General features: G+C 41.4%; 1 protein-coding gene across 4 annotated transcripts in view; it reads left to right on the forward strand.

Moving 5' to 3' along the window:
- AFF3 (ALF transcription elongation factor 3) overlaps positions 1-16,309 on the forward strand; it is a 322,024-nt gene that overhangs the window by 190,568 nt on the left and 115,147 nt on the right. For all 4 annotated transcript variants that reach the window (XM_057422167.1, XM_057422168.1, XM_057422169.1 and 1 more), the window contains 2 exons: positions 2,568-2,604; positions 8,630-8,681. In XM_057422167.1, coding sequence (XP_057278150.1) covers positions 2,568-2,604; positions 8,630-8,681 — 89 coding nt within the window. The remainder of the gene's footprint in view (positions 1-2,567; positions 2,605-8,629; positions 8,682-16,309) is intronic.

Genomic DNA, 16,309 nt, shown 5'->3' on the forward strand with positions numbered 1-16,309 from the left:
CTGTGGAATTAATTTGTGCTCTTGAATTTAGTGGGAAGGGGCAATGACAGTCTCTTTATTTCTTGTTTTTCAAAGCTTAAGGATAATTGAATCAGTGTGTGATGTGACAGGCTGTGTATGCTTTCCTTTCTCCCATCTCTGTCACACTTTGTTACTTACAAATGATCAGGCATTTTTTGATTGTAATTTTATTAAAAACATCTTAATAAATAAACTTTAAATGAATAATTAAATTTGGTAAATAAGAGCTCACATGATGCTTGTGTCAATGAGCTTTCATGTGCAGGCATTAATTCTTAGCCCTCATGCAGGAAAAGAATGTTTTTAATTCTGCTGCTTGATTTTCCCTTTGTCTTCATTTTTACTGTAATTTCATGTCTTGAAAGTTTGTTCAGGTGTTTGATTTCTAGTTATGTGTATGTGATATTATGGGATCAGCTATCATTTTGTTATTTGAGAATTAATTTATCCACTCCAGGAGAAGTGGTGTCTTGTCACAAAACTATTGAGTGATTATTCTCAGCTGAAGCAAAGTTATTGTAGTGATGTTATTCTTTATGTGCTCAATTCATTTACTTTTTCCTTTCTTACTGATTTTAACAAGCTGGAACAAATACAGTAGACAATAATCTCCAGAAGTGAAGTCTTCTCCTTTGTTTTTTAAGTTACTTTAAGTCGTACTTTTTCTACCTCAGTGGGAGCACTCTCTATTTACTATGATATTTTTGTATTAGCCTTTGTTATTAAGAATAATATGTTGAGAATCAAGACACTTATTTTAAGGAATCTGTTAAAATGAAAAGAGAAAATGTCATAGCTCATATGCATTGCTGTTGTCAAATTTGAGACTACGCAGAGTCAATGCCAGAGGTAAGATACTGCGCTAGGCAGTTAAAGGGGAGGGTGCATTCTTCCTGAGGTTGATGAAAATGTAAAAGAGTGAGCAAGATCCTTGTTTAGCAGTTTCAAACACATTTACAAACCCGAGGGTATTTCCATCAAAATGATTGTATTCCCCCAAATTTCTCTAGGCACATAAATTCACTATTCTGGAGACTGAACATGCTCTAATAGCCTACTTTCATTGGCAGCATGATTGGCTACTAGAATAGCATTTAAATTCAAGAGTACGTGTCACTGCATCACCACGGCAAGCTGATCCTGACTTCTTAAGATTATATTCAGTCACCAGAAAAAAAACAGACTTTAATATCCCTTCATCAGCAGCATTCATAAAATGCTGAGGCAATTTGTCAAAAGTAGAGAATTTCAAATTATTGGCAAATTATTATTGGCGTGTGAAACACTGTACAGATCTTTTCATACTCCAGTTGAAAATAGAAATTCGTAGGGCTTGACCAAAAATTTGATGCCTCGCATTTCAGGCGCGCAAGATGGCAGTGAATTGCAGATGTGTATTATAGCATAAAAATTACAGATCAAAGCTATGCAGTCTGGAGAGCTTTGAGTTCAGACCAAATGGTGCAGATTGATGGGATTTGGCTAGACAAGCCCTTGAAACACCCAGTGCCTGTGGTCCAGCCAACTTCCATTTAGAGCTGCAAAGAAACTCTTGGGGTCCCAAACCCCTGTGACATGTTTCTGAGTGACTCAGCAGCAAAATCCCAGCTCAGCCAAGCCAGAGCATCCTTGAGCTCTCTGGGGGCTTTCCTGGTGAGCTGTGCATTTGGCTCATCACTCAGCCTCTGTGGACCAGGGATCTGGTCCAGTGCCTGATTCATCACTGAAAATGACCGTGTGTGTTGTTGTGGGTGCCTGGCCTCTCCAAGCAGACTCTACTGCAGTTGTAATTGCAGCACACATATGAGGTTCTATTCCTGTGTGTGTCTGGGTTATTCAGAAGCAGGGTTACATACAGGATACCTTCCCTTCTGTCATCCGTAGCAGTGGTTGTTGTTTTTTTTTTCTTAATTTAAGTAGATTTTTGTTACAGTTTATATTTGTATTTCCATTTATAAACTTTTTTTATGTTTTTATGAATGCAAACAAATACTGTGAGTAAAATATGTGAACATTTGCGTGTGAGGAAAAAATGGTCTGATTTGTTGCACCATATTCATAGACACTGTGCATGTGATACGAGGTTGACCTTGTAATCTCGGGGACCCAGAGCTAAAGTCTGTATTTCCATTCTCCACTGCTGTCAATATCAACATGTGAAGAGGAAAGACCAGCTGTGCTACTACCTCAGGAATCCAATGGTCCATGAAACAATATTGGTCGTCCCTCTGCCTTCTCATCTAAACTTGTAGGAGATAATAGACGAGTTTTGGCTGATCAATAAACGAATAGTGAGCAGGAGAGTTGTAATAGCTATACAAGGAATTGCACTATTAAAGGGTTGTTGTGAAATAAGTTTACAAGCCATAGAATTAATGGGTTTTCAAAGAAATACTGGATTTATTCTTGTAATTGAAAATTACTTTGAAACTGAATGAACAATTAACAATGCTGTTTGTATTGTTAAGGTAATGTTCAAGCAAGTATTGAACCTAAAAATTGCTGTAACAATAACACACCGTACCTTTTTTCTATTATTACTGTAGGAGTCACAACAGGGATCTACAGGACACAGCAATACAAGTAAGTACCAACTAATTTTCTGACTGCTTTGGGTGAAGGGTATGGCAATAGCTATGAAATACAAGTGGCTGGTAGGGTAAGGAACCAATAGCAGACTGGGACAGTGTAGAGACTCAGCAGCACATTTGTATGGCCAAATGTGGAGAACTGAACTGAAGAGTGACCATCAAACTGTCAGGTCTTCTGGTGGACTGGGAAGAACCATTTCATTATATAGATGAGAAAGACTGAAAGGCCAAAAGAGGGGCTTTTTTAGACAGCCAGAAAAGAGCTGACCTAGTTGTATGGCCAGATCCAGACTGCCATAAAATTCTGCAAGAAGACTTGTTACCATTTTTCTTTCATAGAAAACGATATATTTTGTGCCTATTGCACAGTAATAAGCGACATAAATCCTGCCAAACTAACACCAGATAATGTCTCAAAGACCATATGGCCATGGGTCTTTTTGGCTAGCAGTGTGAGCAGGGAAATGATATATGCTTGTGTAGCTTCTGGTTGGGGCTTTTCAGTGGCCTCCAATTTACAAATCATGGTGCAGATCAGCAGCACTTCAGTTACATTTAGTTATGGTAAAAAACTTAGCAGCTGTATTGAAAGATTGAATTGTTCTGCTAAACATAGTATTAATCTTCTCCCCTGCCACCTCTGACTGTTGTTAATGTTGTCGTGCATATTAAAAATACATGATCCTACCCTGCTCTCAAAACAAAATCATCTCAACCAAAAGAAATATTTTGCTATCTTCCTGACCTGTCAGCCAGCACAGAGCCTGGTTTGCAAATTACAGGGCTGTGACTGAAGATGAAAAATGCCCTGAGCTGGTAGGCAGGGCTTTGAAAGTGGTCTGGTCACCCACTGCATGAGGGAGAAGACATCCAGAGAGACAAGGCTAGGAGATGTAGGCTATTAAAATGGTGTGGCTTTTTGCTGGGGAAAGGTCAGCATGCAGAAGACAATGTTGTGAAGAAACATGCAGTGGTGTCACTTAATTGCTGGCATCCGTTTGATATTGCTGTGAGTCCAGCGCTAAGGAAATAATAAAAGGCAAAGGGAGTGAGTTCTGTCAGGAAATAATGAATACAGTAATGAGAGAAGGAAGCACAAAAGGGCCATGATAGAGAGGGCTATGCAAACACATGCAGAGTCACAAGCATGACCAACACACCAGCTGAGCTGAAGGCTTTGTGATGACATCAGAGGCCACAGTGTTTGGCCAGCTTTGGTCTTAGTTTCATTCTGAGTATATCCTTCGTTCAACACTTGAATGTGATAGGTTATTCTGCAACTCTAATGAAACCTGCTTTCCTGTGGGTTAGGAAATCAGTTCTACCTTGTTACAACTTTCCTCCAGTCCTTACTCAAGTGATCTCCAGCCTCAGCTTACTTCCAATTCCCCCACCTGCCTTCCCACACCACAGTACCTCCACTTTCTTCTTGACTTCTCCTTCATCCTGCTCAGCAAAATCAGTATATATTTCCAACTGGGCTGGCGCTGCATTTGGTACTGCCTGGATGATGGCAACCAAACCAAAGGACAGCTGAACCCATGCAGAAATGTATTCTTCATTGGTGGCAAAAGTTAAGGTTGCTGGCAGACACCAGACACTTCTAATGTTGAAGAGGGAATTTTACTACCTCTGAGACTAGCATCCATAAGGATTCATATAGAGGAGCTGGAGTATGAATTGAATAAGACACAGTTAGAATGAGACATAGACCTTACCTTAGAAGTGGTGGGTGGTCCCTGGCTGGACGTCAGGTGCCCAGCAAAGCTTCTCTGTCACTCCCCTTCTCAACTGGACATGGGAGAGAAAATAAAATGAAAGGCTCATGGGTCAAGATAAGGACAGGAAGAGACCACTCACCAGTTACTATCACTGTCAAAACAGGCTTGACTTGGGGAAATTAGTTTAATTCACTGCCAATCAAATCAGAGTACGCTAATGAGAAAACAAAAACAATTCTTAAAACATATTCTCTCCATCCCTCTCTTCTTCTCAGGCACAGCTTCACTCCCGAGTTCACCTTCTCCCACCCAGCAGTGCAGGGGGATGGGGAATGGGGGTTGTGGTCAATTCATCACGTGTTGTCTCTGCCGCTCCTTCCTCCTTAGGCGACGACTCCTCACACTCTCCCCCTGCTCCAGCGTAGGTCCTTCCCATGGATGCAGTCCTTCAGGAACAGACTGCTCCAGCGTGAGTCCCTTCCATGGAGTCACCAACCCTGCCAGCCAACCTGCTCCAGTGTGGGCTCCTCTCTCCATGGGGCCACCCATGCTCCCAGGAGCCTGCTCCATCACAGGCTTCCCATGGATAGCAACCTCCTTCAGGCATCCCCCTGCTCCAGCATGCAGTCCTCCATGGGCTGCAGGAGGATAGATACATCCTCACCATGGATTCTCATGGGCTGCAGGGGCACAGCCTGCCTCACCACGGGCTGCACCATGGGCTGCAGTGAAATCTCTGCTCTGGTGCCTGGTGCACTTCCTGCCCTCCTTCTGCACTGACCTGGTGCCTGCAGGGCTGTTTCTCTCACAACTTCTCACTCCTCTCTCCAGCTGCAGTTGCTGGGGTGGTTCTTTTTTTTTTGCTTCTTAAATGTGTTGTTCCATAGGCGCCTTGGCCAGCAGCGGGTCCGTCTTGGCGTTGACTGTATCAGACACCGGTGAAGCATCTGGCAGCTTCTCACTGTTGTCAGTAGGGGCACCCCTGTAGCTTCTTCCGCCTGCTACCGAAACCTTGCCATGCAAACCCAATACAGGATGTGAGAACTGCTAGAAAATGACTATGTGGGAAATAAATCTATGGTCTATGTACTGCATGATCCAAATGCACATCTTCAGGGTCCCAATTTGCTAGTTTAGCTAGTTGTTATTTCCCATTGCACAATTCCTTCTTTGGAGCGGCTCTAGAGCCTGTCATTTCCAATGGTTTTACTCCAGCTGGAAACATTGTCTTTCTCATGGGTAACATTTGCATTTCTCTCTCATCCTTCCCCCACAAGGAAATCAAACCCCTAATGGCTGAAGTTATACTGCTTTGTCACAATAAATATTATTTATCCCTGTTACCCAGAAAGGGAAACTTGGCCTGCTTACGTTGAGTGATTCACCCAAATACCAACTCAGAGGAGAGAACTCCTTCTCTGGCTACCCATTATTCAGTGAGGAAATCCCACAGAAATTCATTGGAAATTTACTTTGGAATGAAAGAAATCTGGACACATTTCCTCTGCTTGTATCTAAAAAGATTAGAAAGGGAGCTGTGTGAGGTGAGGTAGAAACTAGCAAAGAACTCCCAGCTCTATGGCTAAGGATCTGAGGACTGATTGTTTCTACCGTATGTTACTGGAGGCATGCGTATGCACACACACACCAACACACACCAACACACACGCATTTCAAGAGACATACACAGTGCTTAGCACATGAAATAAAGTGTGCTAAGAGCATTCCCATAATGGGGTGGGCAGCATACTGTTTGTCAATTCCCAAAAGACTGAAAAAAACCCAAAGGATGACACCAGTTTGCCCACAAGAAGAAGCCAGAGCTAGAAAGGATTTAGCAATTTAGCAAATGCCAGCCTCCCACAATGGTACCTGCATGCATTTGGCAGATTACATGGAACATGGAAAGCAAATCTTAGTCTGGCCACGAATGAGTGTGAAAAATACAAGTTGTACTGACAGGTAGTTCCGTTTTAAGCATGCTTATCCAAAAATCTTATCTGTAGTGTATCTGTGACATTCAGCTATGCTTAGTCTGTACACATTTTAAGAATTTCTATGATTCAGTCAAGTGAGAACAAAGTTGGTAAGAACTGATAAAGCATTAATGGCCAGATTTTCTACTCTGATAGGCCAGACTGCTGCGTTTTTACCATCTGTATAGGCTTCATCCTCTCTCTCCACACAGAAGTACGTTAAGTGATGATTAGCATAAAAGCAGCTGCAAATGCTTACTGTAGGGTAATTCATTAATATCCAGTTTGGCTAAATCATAGAGATTCCCTTTTCTCCTCACAGTACTTATGCCGTTTCCCTTGTTGCTGCATTAACATACATTGCTGAAAGTAGAACTGATGTGAACTCTGCTGGCAAAGCACTCAGGAATCCATATTCCCTCTCACACTCAAACAAACCAGTGTTCATGGTAATAATTCATCACTTATAAAAAGCCTAAGTTACGAACAGAAAGTCTTTGAATATATGCCAACTGTTACTGTTGGTTTCTTGTTCCAAATTACCATAATGCAGATGAGCTCCAGGGCTCCAGGAACCCTAAGGCTGACTAACGCATACTGTAGCAACAGCTTTCCAGCCAGCAAATTCATCTAGATATTCTTTCTGAGGTCTCTGCCAACAGTGCAAATTGACCTAGAGATTATGTATTCTGTCCTGTGTGGATGCCCCACTTGTGCCTAAATTCAGGTGCTTTTGGCTGTCCTACTACAGTAAGTGATTAACTTCCCTAGAAGTCCACAGAGAGGCATCCAGAGCTTACCCATCCTGTTCGCTAATGTTTAGGCACCTAAGTTGGGTGCTTTCTGGAGGCCCTTCCAGAGGGGAGCATGAGATCTAAAAGCACCATGCCAAGGTGTTTACAGAAGGTCATTGTCTAGAGTAAGTTCTTCAGTTTGTTTCTGTACAGCAGTAGAATGACGTTGGTAGCAAACCCCTGCCTCTTCTGAAGGCAACAGCAAATTTTCCAGAGCTACCTCTTACATCTGTTGCTGGCCCCCCAGTGCTGTGTGAAAACTGAGGATGAGGACTTCATCATCAGCAAATGGACTTTACATAATGCTTGTGTGCATGGAATAGGTTGAGGGCTGGCCCAAAACCCATTCAACTAGAGTCAATGAGCAGAAAATCAGATAACACCAAAACAGGCTGACTAAAATAAATACTACTCTTTTTTTTTCAGAAGGCACAGGTGGATTTTGGCTTAGCAAAGCTCATTAAAAAGTAATGGAGAAAAACACATCCATCAGTAAACCAGTCACACTCAACCTCTATGCCTCCTTGTCTGCCAGGCAGCATAAACTCATGTGTAGACAGCTATTAGCATCCAGTGACACACAAGGGGAGCAGCAGCTGCACCGTCACTAGGTCTAGAATTCAAGTTCAAGGTGATTCAAGTAGAGTGGCATACCCTATACGTCCATGCTAGAGCTAAACAAAAACCTTGCACTGAAGGGCACTGGTTACTCAAAGAGCAATAATTACAGCAAACAACATAAGCCTTACATTTTTGGGGGGAGAGGGAGAAAGAGGGAGAAGGACATGGCTTGGTTTAGCAGAAGCAGTACCATCCCATCAGCTAGCAGCCTGCTCCCCCAGTGTCTGTGCTACGTAAGTAAGTTCTGTTGGCAAGTTATAAGAAAATGTGAAGAGGCATCCCTTGGGCCTCTGACACTTCTCATTCAGGTACCTGACTTCTCGTGGGGGTTGAGTGCTTAAGCCAAAATACGGCAAGGAGGGCTTCCCCAGCCCCCACTTACAGGAGCTGAAGATCAGATCCTCAATTTGTTAAAATGAATGTGAATAAAAACATACATTGGCAGAATTGCATCCTAATCAATGCCTTACTAGCTCCTGCTGATGCTGTTTTGCTTTGTATGAAATAATTACTGTTCCTGGAACAGGGTTTTAGAGCATTGTGCATGCTGGATGTGGTACACTCAATAGCAGACCTGTAGGGCCTTAGAGAAATCTTTTCCATTGCTCCAGGGTCTGCTGTCCCTGGTTAAAGTTTGTGTCCTCTAAGCAGTTGCTCTTGTGGAGTTTCCTTGCCTGACATTTCCAGAGTACATGTGGCAGTGACAAGAAAAGTCAAGTCAGGGTTGATTCCCTGCTTGCAAATGCTCCAGCAGTGCCCCTGCAGACCTGTGATTGCCCCAGCAGCAGTCTGCATGTGCGGCAAGAGTGGTCTGTTTTAGCAATGAATAAAGTGTTGATGTGTCACATCTAAGCAGTTTCCATATTGACCCATTTCTGATGTCATTTTCTTCTTCTCTTTCAAAGGGAAAAGTGATGTAGAACCAAAGAGTCCAGAGAAAAGCGCAACCCATACATCGTAAGTCACTTTTGTGTTTAAGATTGGAGAAGGCAGCTGTGTTTTTATCATATTTGTTGGGCAAAATGGAATTTGTTTTCATTAAAATAAAGCTCTTTCACTGATGTTTTTCTTAAAATGTCCTTTTAGATAATGGATAAACTTTAATTATTCCTAGAACTACTGCATGATAGTAAGTCAGAGATCTTTGCAAGTGACATGGCTCCATATCACACTGAATAGAGATGAGAGTATTTTTGTGGGTGTGTGAGGCTGGCCTTTACAACCTGACTTCAACATTACCTTAATGCTGCTGGAGTTTGTCACACTTGCTAAAAAACATTGTGTCACATATGCCTTTGATGTACTGATGTAATTTTAAAAGACTGCAGTCTGCAGCTTCACCTCTGAATTACTTGAAATCCAATTACAGTTATCTCTGGTCTCTCACAATTTTGTTGATGTTTTTGAATTAACAAAAGAAGTAGAGAAATAGATAGGAACAGGCACTTGTAATATATCAGTGTTCACCTTCACTCTAGTGCAACAATAGAAGCTTTTACCGTTTTTAACTCTAGTATACAAAGGACTGAATTGTTTTGCCAACATAAACCAGTCTATGAAACAGATGGGCTGCAAGCTGAAAAAAAAAAAGCATCATTCTCCCAAACTGAGCTAGATAAGTGAATTCCTTTAATAACTACCAGGCAGGAGCATTATGAATTCCTGCAAAACCATTCACCTTTTTAATCCCATTTGAGGGAGGGAATTCTTGTAACAGTCAGTCATGTGAATTTTAGAGTGCATCTTGCCTATAATTTATGTTTTCTGATTCCTGTTATTTAAATTCAGAGCATTATATCATGTAAATCTCTCAAGGTGTCACCATTTGTTACATGGCCAAAAGTAGTCACAGAAGGAGGTATAATAACAGTGATTTATTGTGGGATGTTTTGATTTCTGCTGCAAATGCGCATTAAAAATCTTCTGGAAATGAATCTAGAAAAAGATTTGACATGGTATAAGAAATGGCTTGTCCTGCAGATTGTGTTGTGGAATGTAATTACAGTATCTGAGCATATTTAGCCAAACTTATTAAATGAATTAAGCATTAGCAGCCTTATGACTTCTGATAGTATGATTGCTGGGAATGGTTAATAGAATGATTCCAATAATTATCATTTTTAAAAATAATATTGCAATAAAGACCAAAAGAAGAAGGGTTTTAATGCCATCTGGAGGTATTTGGGAGAAATGAACACATTTATTTTTGCTGATATTTAGCAATATGTAAAACATAAGCTATCCTCCAACGTGTTTTTTTCTAGTTAAATAGTATTTTATTGATGAGGGAAGTTCTTTCCTTCTCTTTCTTCTTCTCCTTTGGATACACCCCTATATGTTTATGGTTTTGGTCTGAGAGTATAGAACGTGTCATGTCGCGTGCTGTATTACATACAAAAGACTTCAGAATCTGGTTAGGTGTGAAAAGTTCTTTGCCTAACAAGATCTCTTAGTACAACCTTCTGAAACTGGGCTGTCTAGTAGATATAGTATATTCATAAAGCTTATCTTTAAATTGTTACTATATGTTACTATACAGTAAATATTGGTTCCCACAGCAAATTTTAGACAAGACTGGTTACCACTGCATTCAAGAAGGAGAAGCCCCTCTAGTTAGAAAAATTGTGTGGAAAGGGAGGGAGGAGAGAAAGGAGAAGAGGAAAGAAAGGGAACCAGCAAGTGCTGTGCCAAAAGAGGAGGAAGAAAATGAGAGGGATACATCTAAGAAGGAGGAAAAGGAACTGCAAATGCCATATCTTCAGAAAGAGATAAAAAAACTGAGAGCGGTGGAAGAGAAAGCCAGAGATCAAACACAGCAAATGAGAAAGAAGGGAAACTAATAGGAGCAAAAGCTGTTAGTAAACTAAAACATATGTATTGTTGAATAGAGGGCTGGCTACCTTAGTGTTACAGTGAAGTAAACTACTGTTGGTGTGTTATCCCACTTATATCCCAGTTCTCTTTCTGCTGCCTTCTGTTGTCCTTCCCTGTGTTTCTTCTCTTTTCCACGTTCTTCAAAACCAGTCTTTTATTCCTGGTTCTCAGGCAGTCGTGAATACAGACTGTTTCTGTTCTTTTGGGGACATAGCAGCTGGGAGCCAGTGGGCTTGTGAAAGGGACAGGTATGTGAGGGGGCACAAACAATGCCAGGGGTAAAAAGACTGCACCCTCTTGTGAGATGTTGCTCCCCTGAGAGTGCTGGAGGAGTCTGTTTGGCATCCCCTTGCAGGGGTGCTAAAAAGTGGGGACATTGCTGGAGGATAGGTGGCATGTTCAGGCCTGACCAGAAGAAACTGTGGCTTGGTTTCACTGTGAATCATTGTTTCCTTGTGAAAATGGAACAAACAGCAACAAAAAGACCACAAAGCAAGCCGTGTTTGCCTAGATAAAGATAATGGAAAACACAGGGAGGAGCAAACTAATGTTTCTTTCTTGCAAATGTCTTTTTTATTTTCGCCAGGCATGTTACGAGCCACACACCCAAGCCAAGCATATATGACTCAATGGCAGTTAATTCATCCCTGGTGAAGATTTACTACCTCCATGCAAACATTATTTATGCAGCTTCAAAGGACAGGTTGATTACCCTCCTGAATCAGGCATTGAGGCATTTGTGGACTAAGCATTTACATGAAGTTTCCCCTCAAGACCTTCCTCCTGCTCAGTATCCTCAGAACCAGACAGAACTCTGTGACCTGGAGCCCTGGGGGCCAAAGGTGCTACCCAGAACCTCTGAGAGTATAAAAACATAGAGTGCAGGACGTGTGGTGGTCTATTCAGAGGGGTTTGGGTACAGTAAATGCATCATTCTGAACTGTATTATGCATAGGGCTTTTTTCCTGTATGCATTAACTCCCTGGATACACTCAGTATGACATAGCTCTCCACTGGTAATAATATTAAGCATTAAGAAACTGGTATATATTAGATGATAAGCATTAATTGATGTAACATCCTAATGAGGCAGATAAATAAGGGCAGTTACTACAATGCTAGAGATAACTGAGATGGATGTAGGAGAAGGAGAATGATGCAAAAGTGGGGAGGAAGTCTGAGCAGAGCCCTTTTGCACGATATTCCTATGGCCTTCACTGTCTCAGCATGCACAATAATCATCTGAGCTGTCACTGAAGAACTGCAATAAAAGGTGCAAACAATACAAAGGTGTTAAGAGGTCCAGAGTCTTCCACAGTTGATTCATGTTCCTTGTAATTGAATGCTTTCAAAGTCATGAGAATTCTGGATTTGAAGGGGGGTTTTGTTGTACTCAATATGTATAGAGCTCTCTACGGGTCATGTGGTTACAGCTTCACCGAGCATTTCTGAACTTTTAGGGCTATTCAGAAATATCCAGCAATGTTTTGTTCTTTTGGTTTTGTGATAAAAAGTTCAGTTTTCAATGATCAGAAAACTTTCACAGATTTTATTTAAAACACTTTGTTTTCACTCAAATCCTTTCTCCCCTTGGTTTTACCAGTTAAAGTTTGGAGGGCTTCATTAAGGAGTGGTGAAGGGATGAAGGAAGAGTACTCTTTGGTTTTTTACTGTTTTCAGATACAGAATTTTAATCTTTCTTCGGCAAAACTGGATCCTTTCAGTAACACTGCAATTAAAATTTTAATTTTATAGATTAAAACTTTTAATTTTATAGAACATCTGTGCAAGGAAAAGTGAATGTGCACATGTTTCAGAGGACTTTGCGGTGCCATAGAAACTCATCTCCGAGCTTGGGGTCTGCAATCTTCCATCCTCCCACCTACAAAATATGACAATGTTTAAAAAAATGGCACAAATACACAAAGAGCTCAGCAAGACTCCCGCTTTTGGGATGACTTTTGACGTACTGGCCTGTTGCGATGTTCTTCAGTACTTTTTGTGTTTGTAAATGATTTCCAGTTCAGACTACCCAAAGTTAATCATGCCTGACTGTGATTCACTGCTATGCATTTACCCTGACATTTCTAGTGCACTTACTTAATGATATCAGGGCTGGCAACTAGATACCTTGGTGCTGGCTCTTTATTATCCCTCCCACAATTGCTCCCATGCTGAGCTGCTCCAGATTTTTACCTCCCTTTTTACAAGAGAATTAACCAAGGTTGAGGGAGGGTTTTATAATTTATGGCAGTTATGCAAGTTTTGTCCTCTGCTAACACTCTCTGAGAACTGCAGCGATCTCAGTTTATGTGTTTGCTTGTTTGTTTTTGCCAGGCAGAAATAGATGTTGGCTCGTTTTTCTTCCCTGCACTGGTCCCCAGCATCACTTGGAGAATAGTTTGCTCAGGGGGATCTTCATTAACAGCACTAAATTCAGCAGCTTCTAAGCTGTCCATTTGCAGACATTAGTGCTACAGTCTCTTGGCCATCCAGCAGCTGCTCATCGTTCTCATCGCCCTGATTCTCCTTGAGAAGGAAATAGAAAATAGGTACTCAGAGCAACATCACTGTTGTTCTTGCCTGTATTGGCATGAGTATTGCCTACTGGTTTCTCACTTTCTCTTCCTCGTTTCTGTCTTGCCCCTTGTATCTTCAGTGACTCATGGATAGTTACTCAATAGCCAGAAACTCCTGCTGGTTTCCCCTTCCACAGATGGGAAAACTGAGGCAGTGGGGTTATGAGGTGCCTCCACAGAACAGAGAGAACCAGTCTCAAATACAGGAGACAGCTCAAGTGCATGCTGACAACTCACCATCCAGCTCTTAGCCCCCAGGAAGCTTGGCCTTTCACATCTGGCTGACGTGTGGTCTTGACCTTAAGTCTCTGAGGCAGCAACTGCAACCTGATTAAGCATCAGAGTTGGAAGAGGAGCCTTAATCCCACCTCACTTCACTGAAAGGCCTTCTGCAACTTATTTAAAGTTAGCCTTGGCTTTCCCCCATCTAAAATAATAATTAGACCACCATGAAGACTACCTCATTAATATTTGTATAAAGTGTTGAAAAAATATAATGTTCTGTAAAAGTGGCCAGGGATTATTTGCCCAGAACAGTAAAGGAAATGAGTGGTAGTTTAAGTTTTTAAAGACATACTTGGGTAGAAAGTGGTAAATGTCCTGAGGAGTGCCAGGTGTAGAGAGAAGGGGACAGCAGGAGCTGTTGCCTCTCCCAGGCACCAGTAGACCTGATGAGCATGGGCTGCTTCTGCCCCATCCTCCTCTCAGAGTTTCAGTCTTGGGACGTGGGTCACCCAATTCAAATTAGAAGGATTTGGGTTTCGTCTTGCTGAACTAGAGGGAGGGATGGCAAACACGGAAGGGGCAAAGCATGCAAGCTGCAGAGTAAGAAAAAACCTCCAGTGGTACATCTTTTATATCCTTCTGTTTGATTGCCAAAAAGACCATGATGGGTTAAGTCAATTGAATCAGAAAATACCTAACAGATGGGTCTGGAGGACAATGAAAGGATGAAATCCATGCAGCTGTGGATATTGGTTTTAAAAAAAGTCTGCCCAAAGTTTTATGGGGTGTAATTCACTGTTAGCTTTCAGACTAAGATACCAGGGCAACTTCCAAGTCTTCCGTACCTTCAGTTCTGGGCATTTTAGCTGACAAGGACATCTGCAGCAGCACATTGGCCAGTGATTTGGTGACAAATGATTTAGTAACTCCATGGGCTCTATTGAGCACTATCATGAGCATATCAACCTGGTCATCACAGATGACCCTCTTCTGTCAAGAAACACAACTTCCAAGGGGTGGTAGACAATATGAAATTAGATTCTTCAGGTTAATTTTTGAGATATATTGTTTCTGAGAACACCAATGCACCAACGGCTTCTAATGTATGTCTGTGAAGTTTCAGAGAGAAGTCTTGCAGCCCATGCTAAAAAAAAAAAAAAAGGAATAAAAAAACCCAAACACCTTACTATGATGAATGAAGGCAGTGTTTTGCAGAGCGGTGGAGGTCTTGAAAACTGTAGAAGTGAAAGTCTGGTGTTTATCTATGAACCAAGTTACTGGCAGCAGAAGAAGGCTGGCTTCATTGCACTATTCCACCTGTTTACTTGAGCCTCAGCTTGCAGAGCTAACTGCTAATACTGCCAGACTGTCACTCTGCTCAGCCAGTGCAGCAGGAACAGCTAAAATTTTAAAACACACTCTTCAGCTCTCAAATTCCCATGAAAAAGTTCTTTTTACTGCTCTCTCCCCTCCATAATTACCCTCAGTCCCTGTATGGAGAGTTTCTCTATGGATTAAATATATAGACCTTTAAAAAATACAATTCCACTATAACTTCCCACTCCAAAACCAAAGTAATTTTACCTGTGGGATGCATCAGAGACACTGCAGTACTGTCACAATGCTGATGTGAAGCTTGCCTGCCAATTCCTAACCTTTTCTGAGCAGAGATTTTTTGGATGTGCAGTGTACAATGTTGCTGACAGTTCACAAAAAGCTATTGTATTGATAGTTGATATTAACTATTCTCTTCAAACGATATAAAGACATTTTCCTGGAAGACATTTGCTCACACAGGTCTTGTCTGATTCTACCTTGGAGGTTCAGTAAAGCTGAGAAGGAAGAATGAATTTGTATTATTAATGGAGGTGGGGTTTTATCATGTAAAATTATAGATACATGGCAGTCGAGCATGGTACAAGTAAAAAAAAATTGAATAACATATAAAGTGAATAACATATAAAGTGATATAAAAAGATTTTAAAAACATGACGTCCAGGAAAGCAGATGAGATGGGGTTATTTTTTTGTTTTAGAAAGAAAATACCTGGAAGCCCAATCTGACCTTAATTGTATCTGTGGGTTTCCTGGTACAAAATTTAGCTTCTGTTGAGTACGAGTCAGCCTTTATCTGAGATGTCAACAGGAACAAGGGAAGTTAAATGCTAAATAAAAGCACCAGTGAGGTCTGGGGAAGTTTTGTGATTGACTTTCATGGGGTGAGAGGGCCTTTGCTGTCCTATTTTTAAATGCTAGCCCTCTTTTTTGCCAGATACAGCCAATAGCTTGAGATAACCACCCTTATCGCTGCAGGGTTCAGTGCAGTTTTATATATAAAGTCCCCTTGATCCAGGCCCTCTTGTTTAGCACCTTCACCTTTACTATATACCTGTACTCTGCACACTGGAGACAAAAATAATTAGCCCAGGGAAGCTGCCCTTGTTTTGATGCCACCCTTGGCTCAAAGCTGAAGGGGAAAGTGGTTTAATGCAAGAGAAACCCTCACTTCAAAACAGCAACATTTGCCTGGTTGGAAAACTTGCTATAATGTTGGGCATTATTTCTAATTTTGTACCAAATCAAAAATGCTCCTGTAACACTGATGTTCATCTAACATCACTCAGGATAAAGCTGACCAATTTAACTGGCTAAAATATCGTCATGCTTGAGGAAATGTTTTCCTGTATTGCACCGAAAGCACATTATTTTTCTCTCAGGCACTGTTTTCCTTGGACTTTGTCGTTTGTAAGGGACTAATTGGGAATTTTGAATGTATTATATGTTGGCTCTGAGCACAGTGGTTAAAGACAAGGTGCCAGGAAAATCAGGAGATGTGAATACCTGGAAAGAAGTGTATTTCATCGGAAATGCCACCAGGAAGGCAAGCACCATTGACCTGTGTTTTTTC

This window comes from Pezoporus wallicus, unplaced genomic scaffold (assembly GCF_028554395.1).
Source record: "Pezoporus wallicus isolate ANWC-B61680 ecotype Strahan unplaced genomic scaffold, APGP_CSIRO_Pwel_v1 contig_5785, whole genome shotgun sequence".
Lineage (NCBI taxonomy): Eukaryota > Metazoa > Chordata > Aves > Psittaciformes > Psittacidae > Pezoporus > Pezoporus wallicus.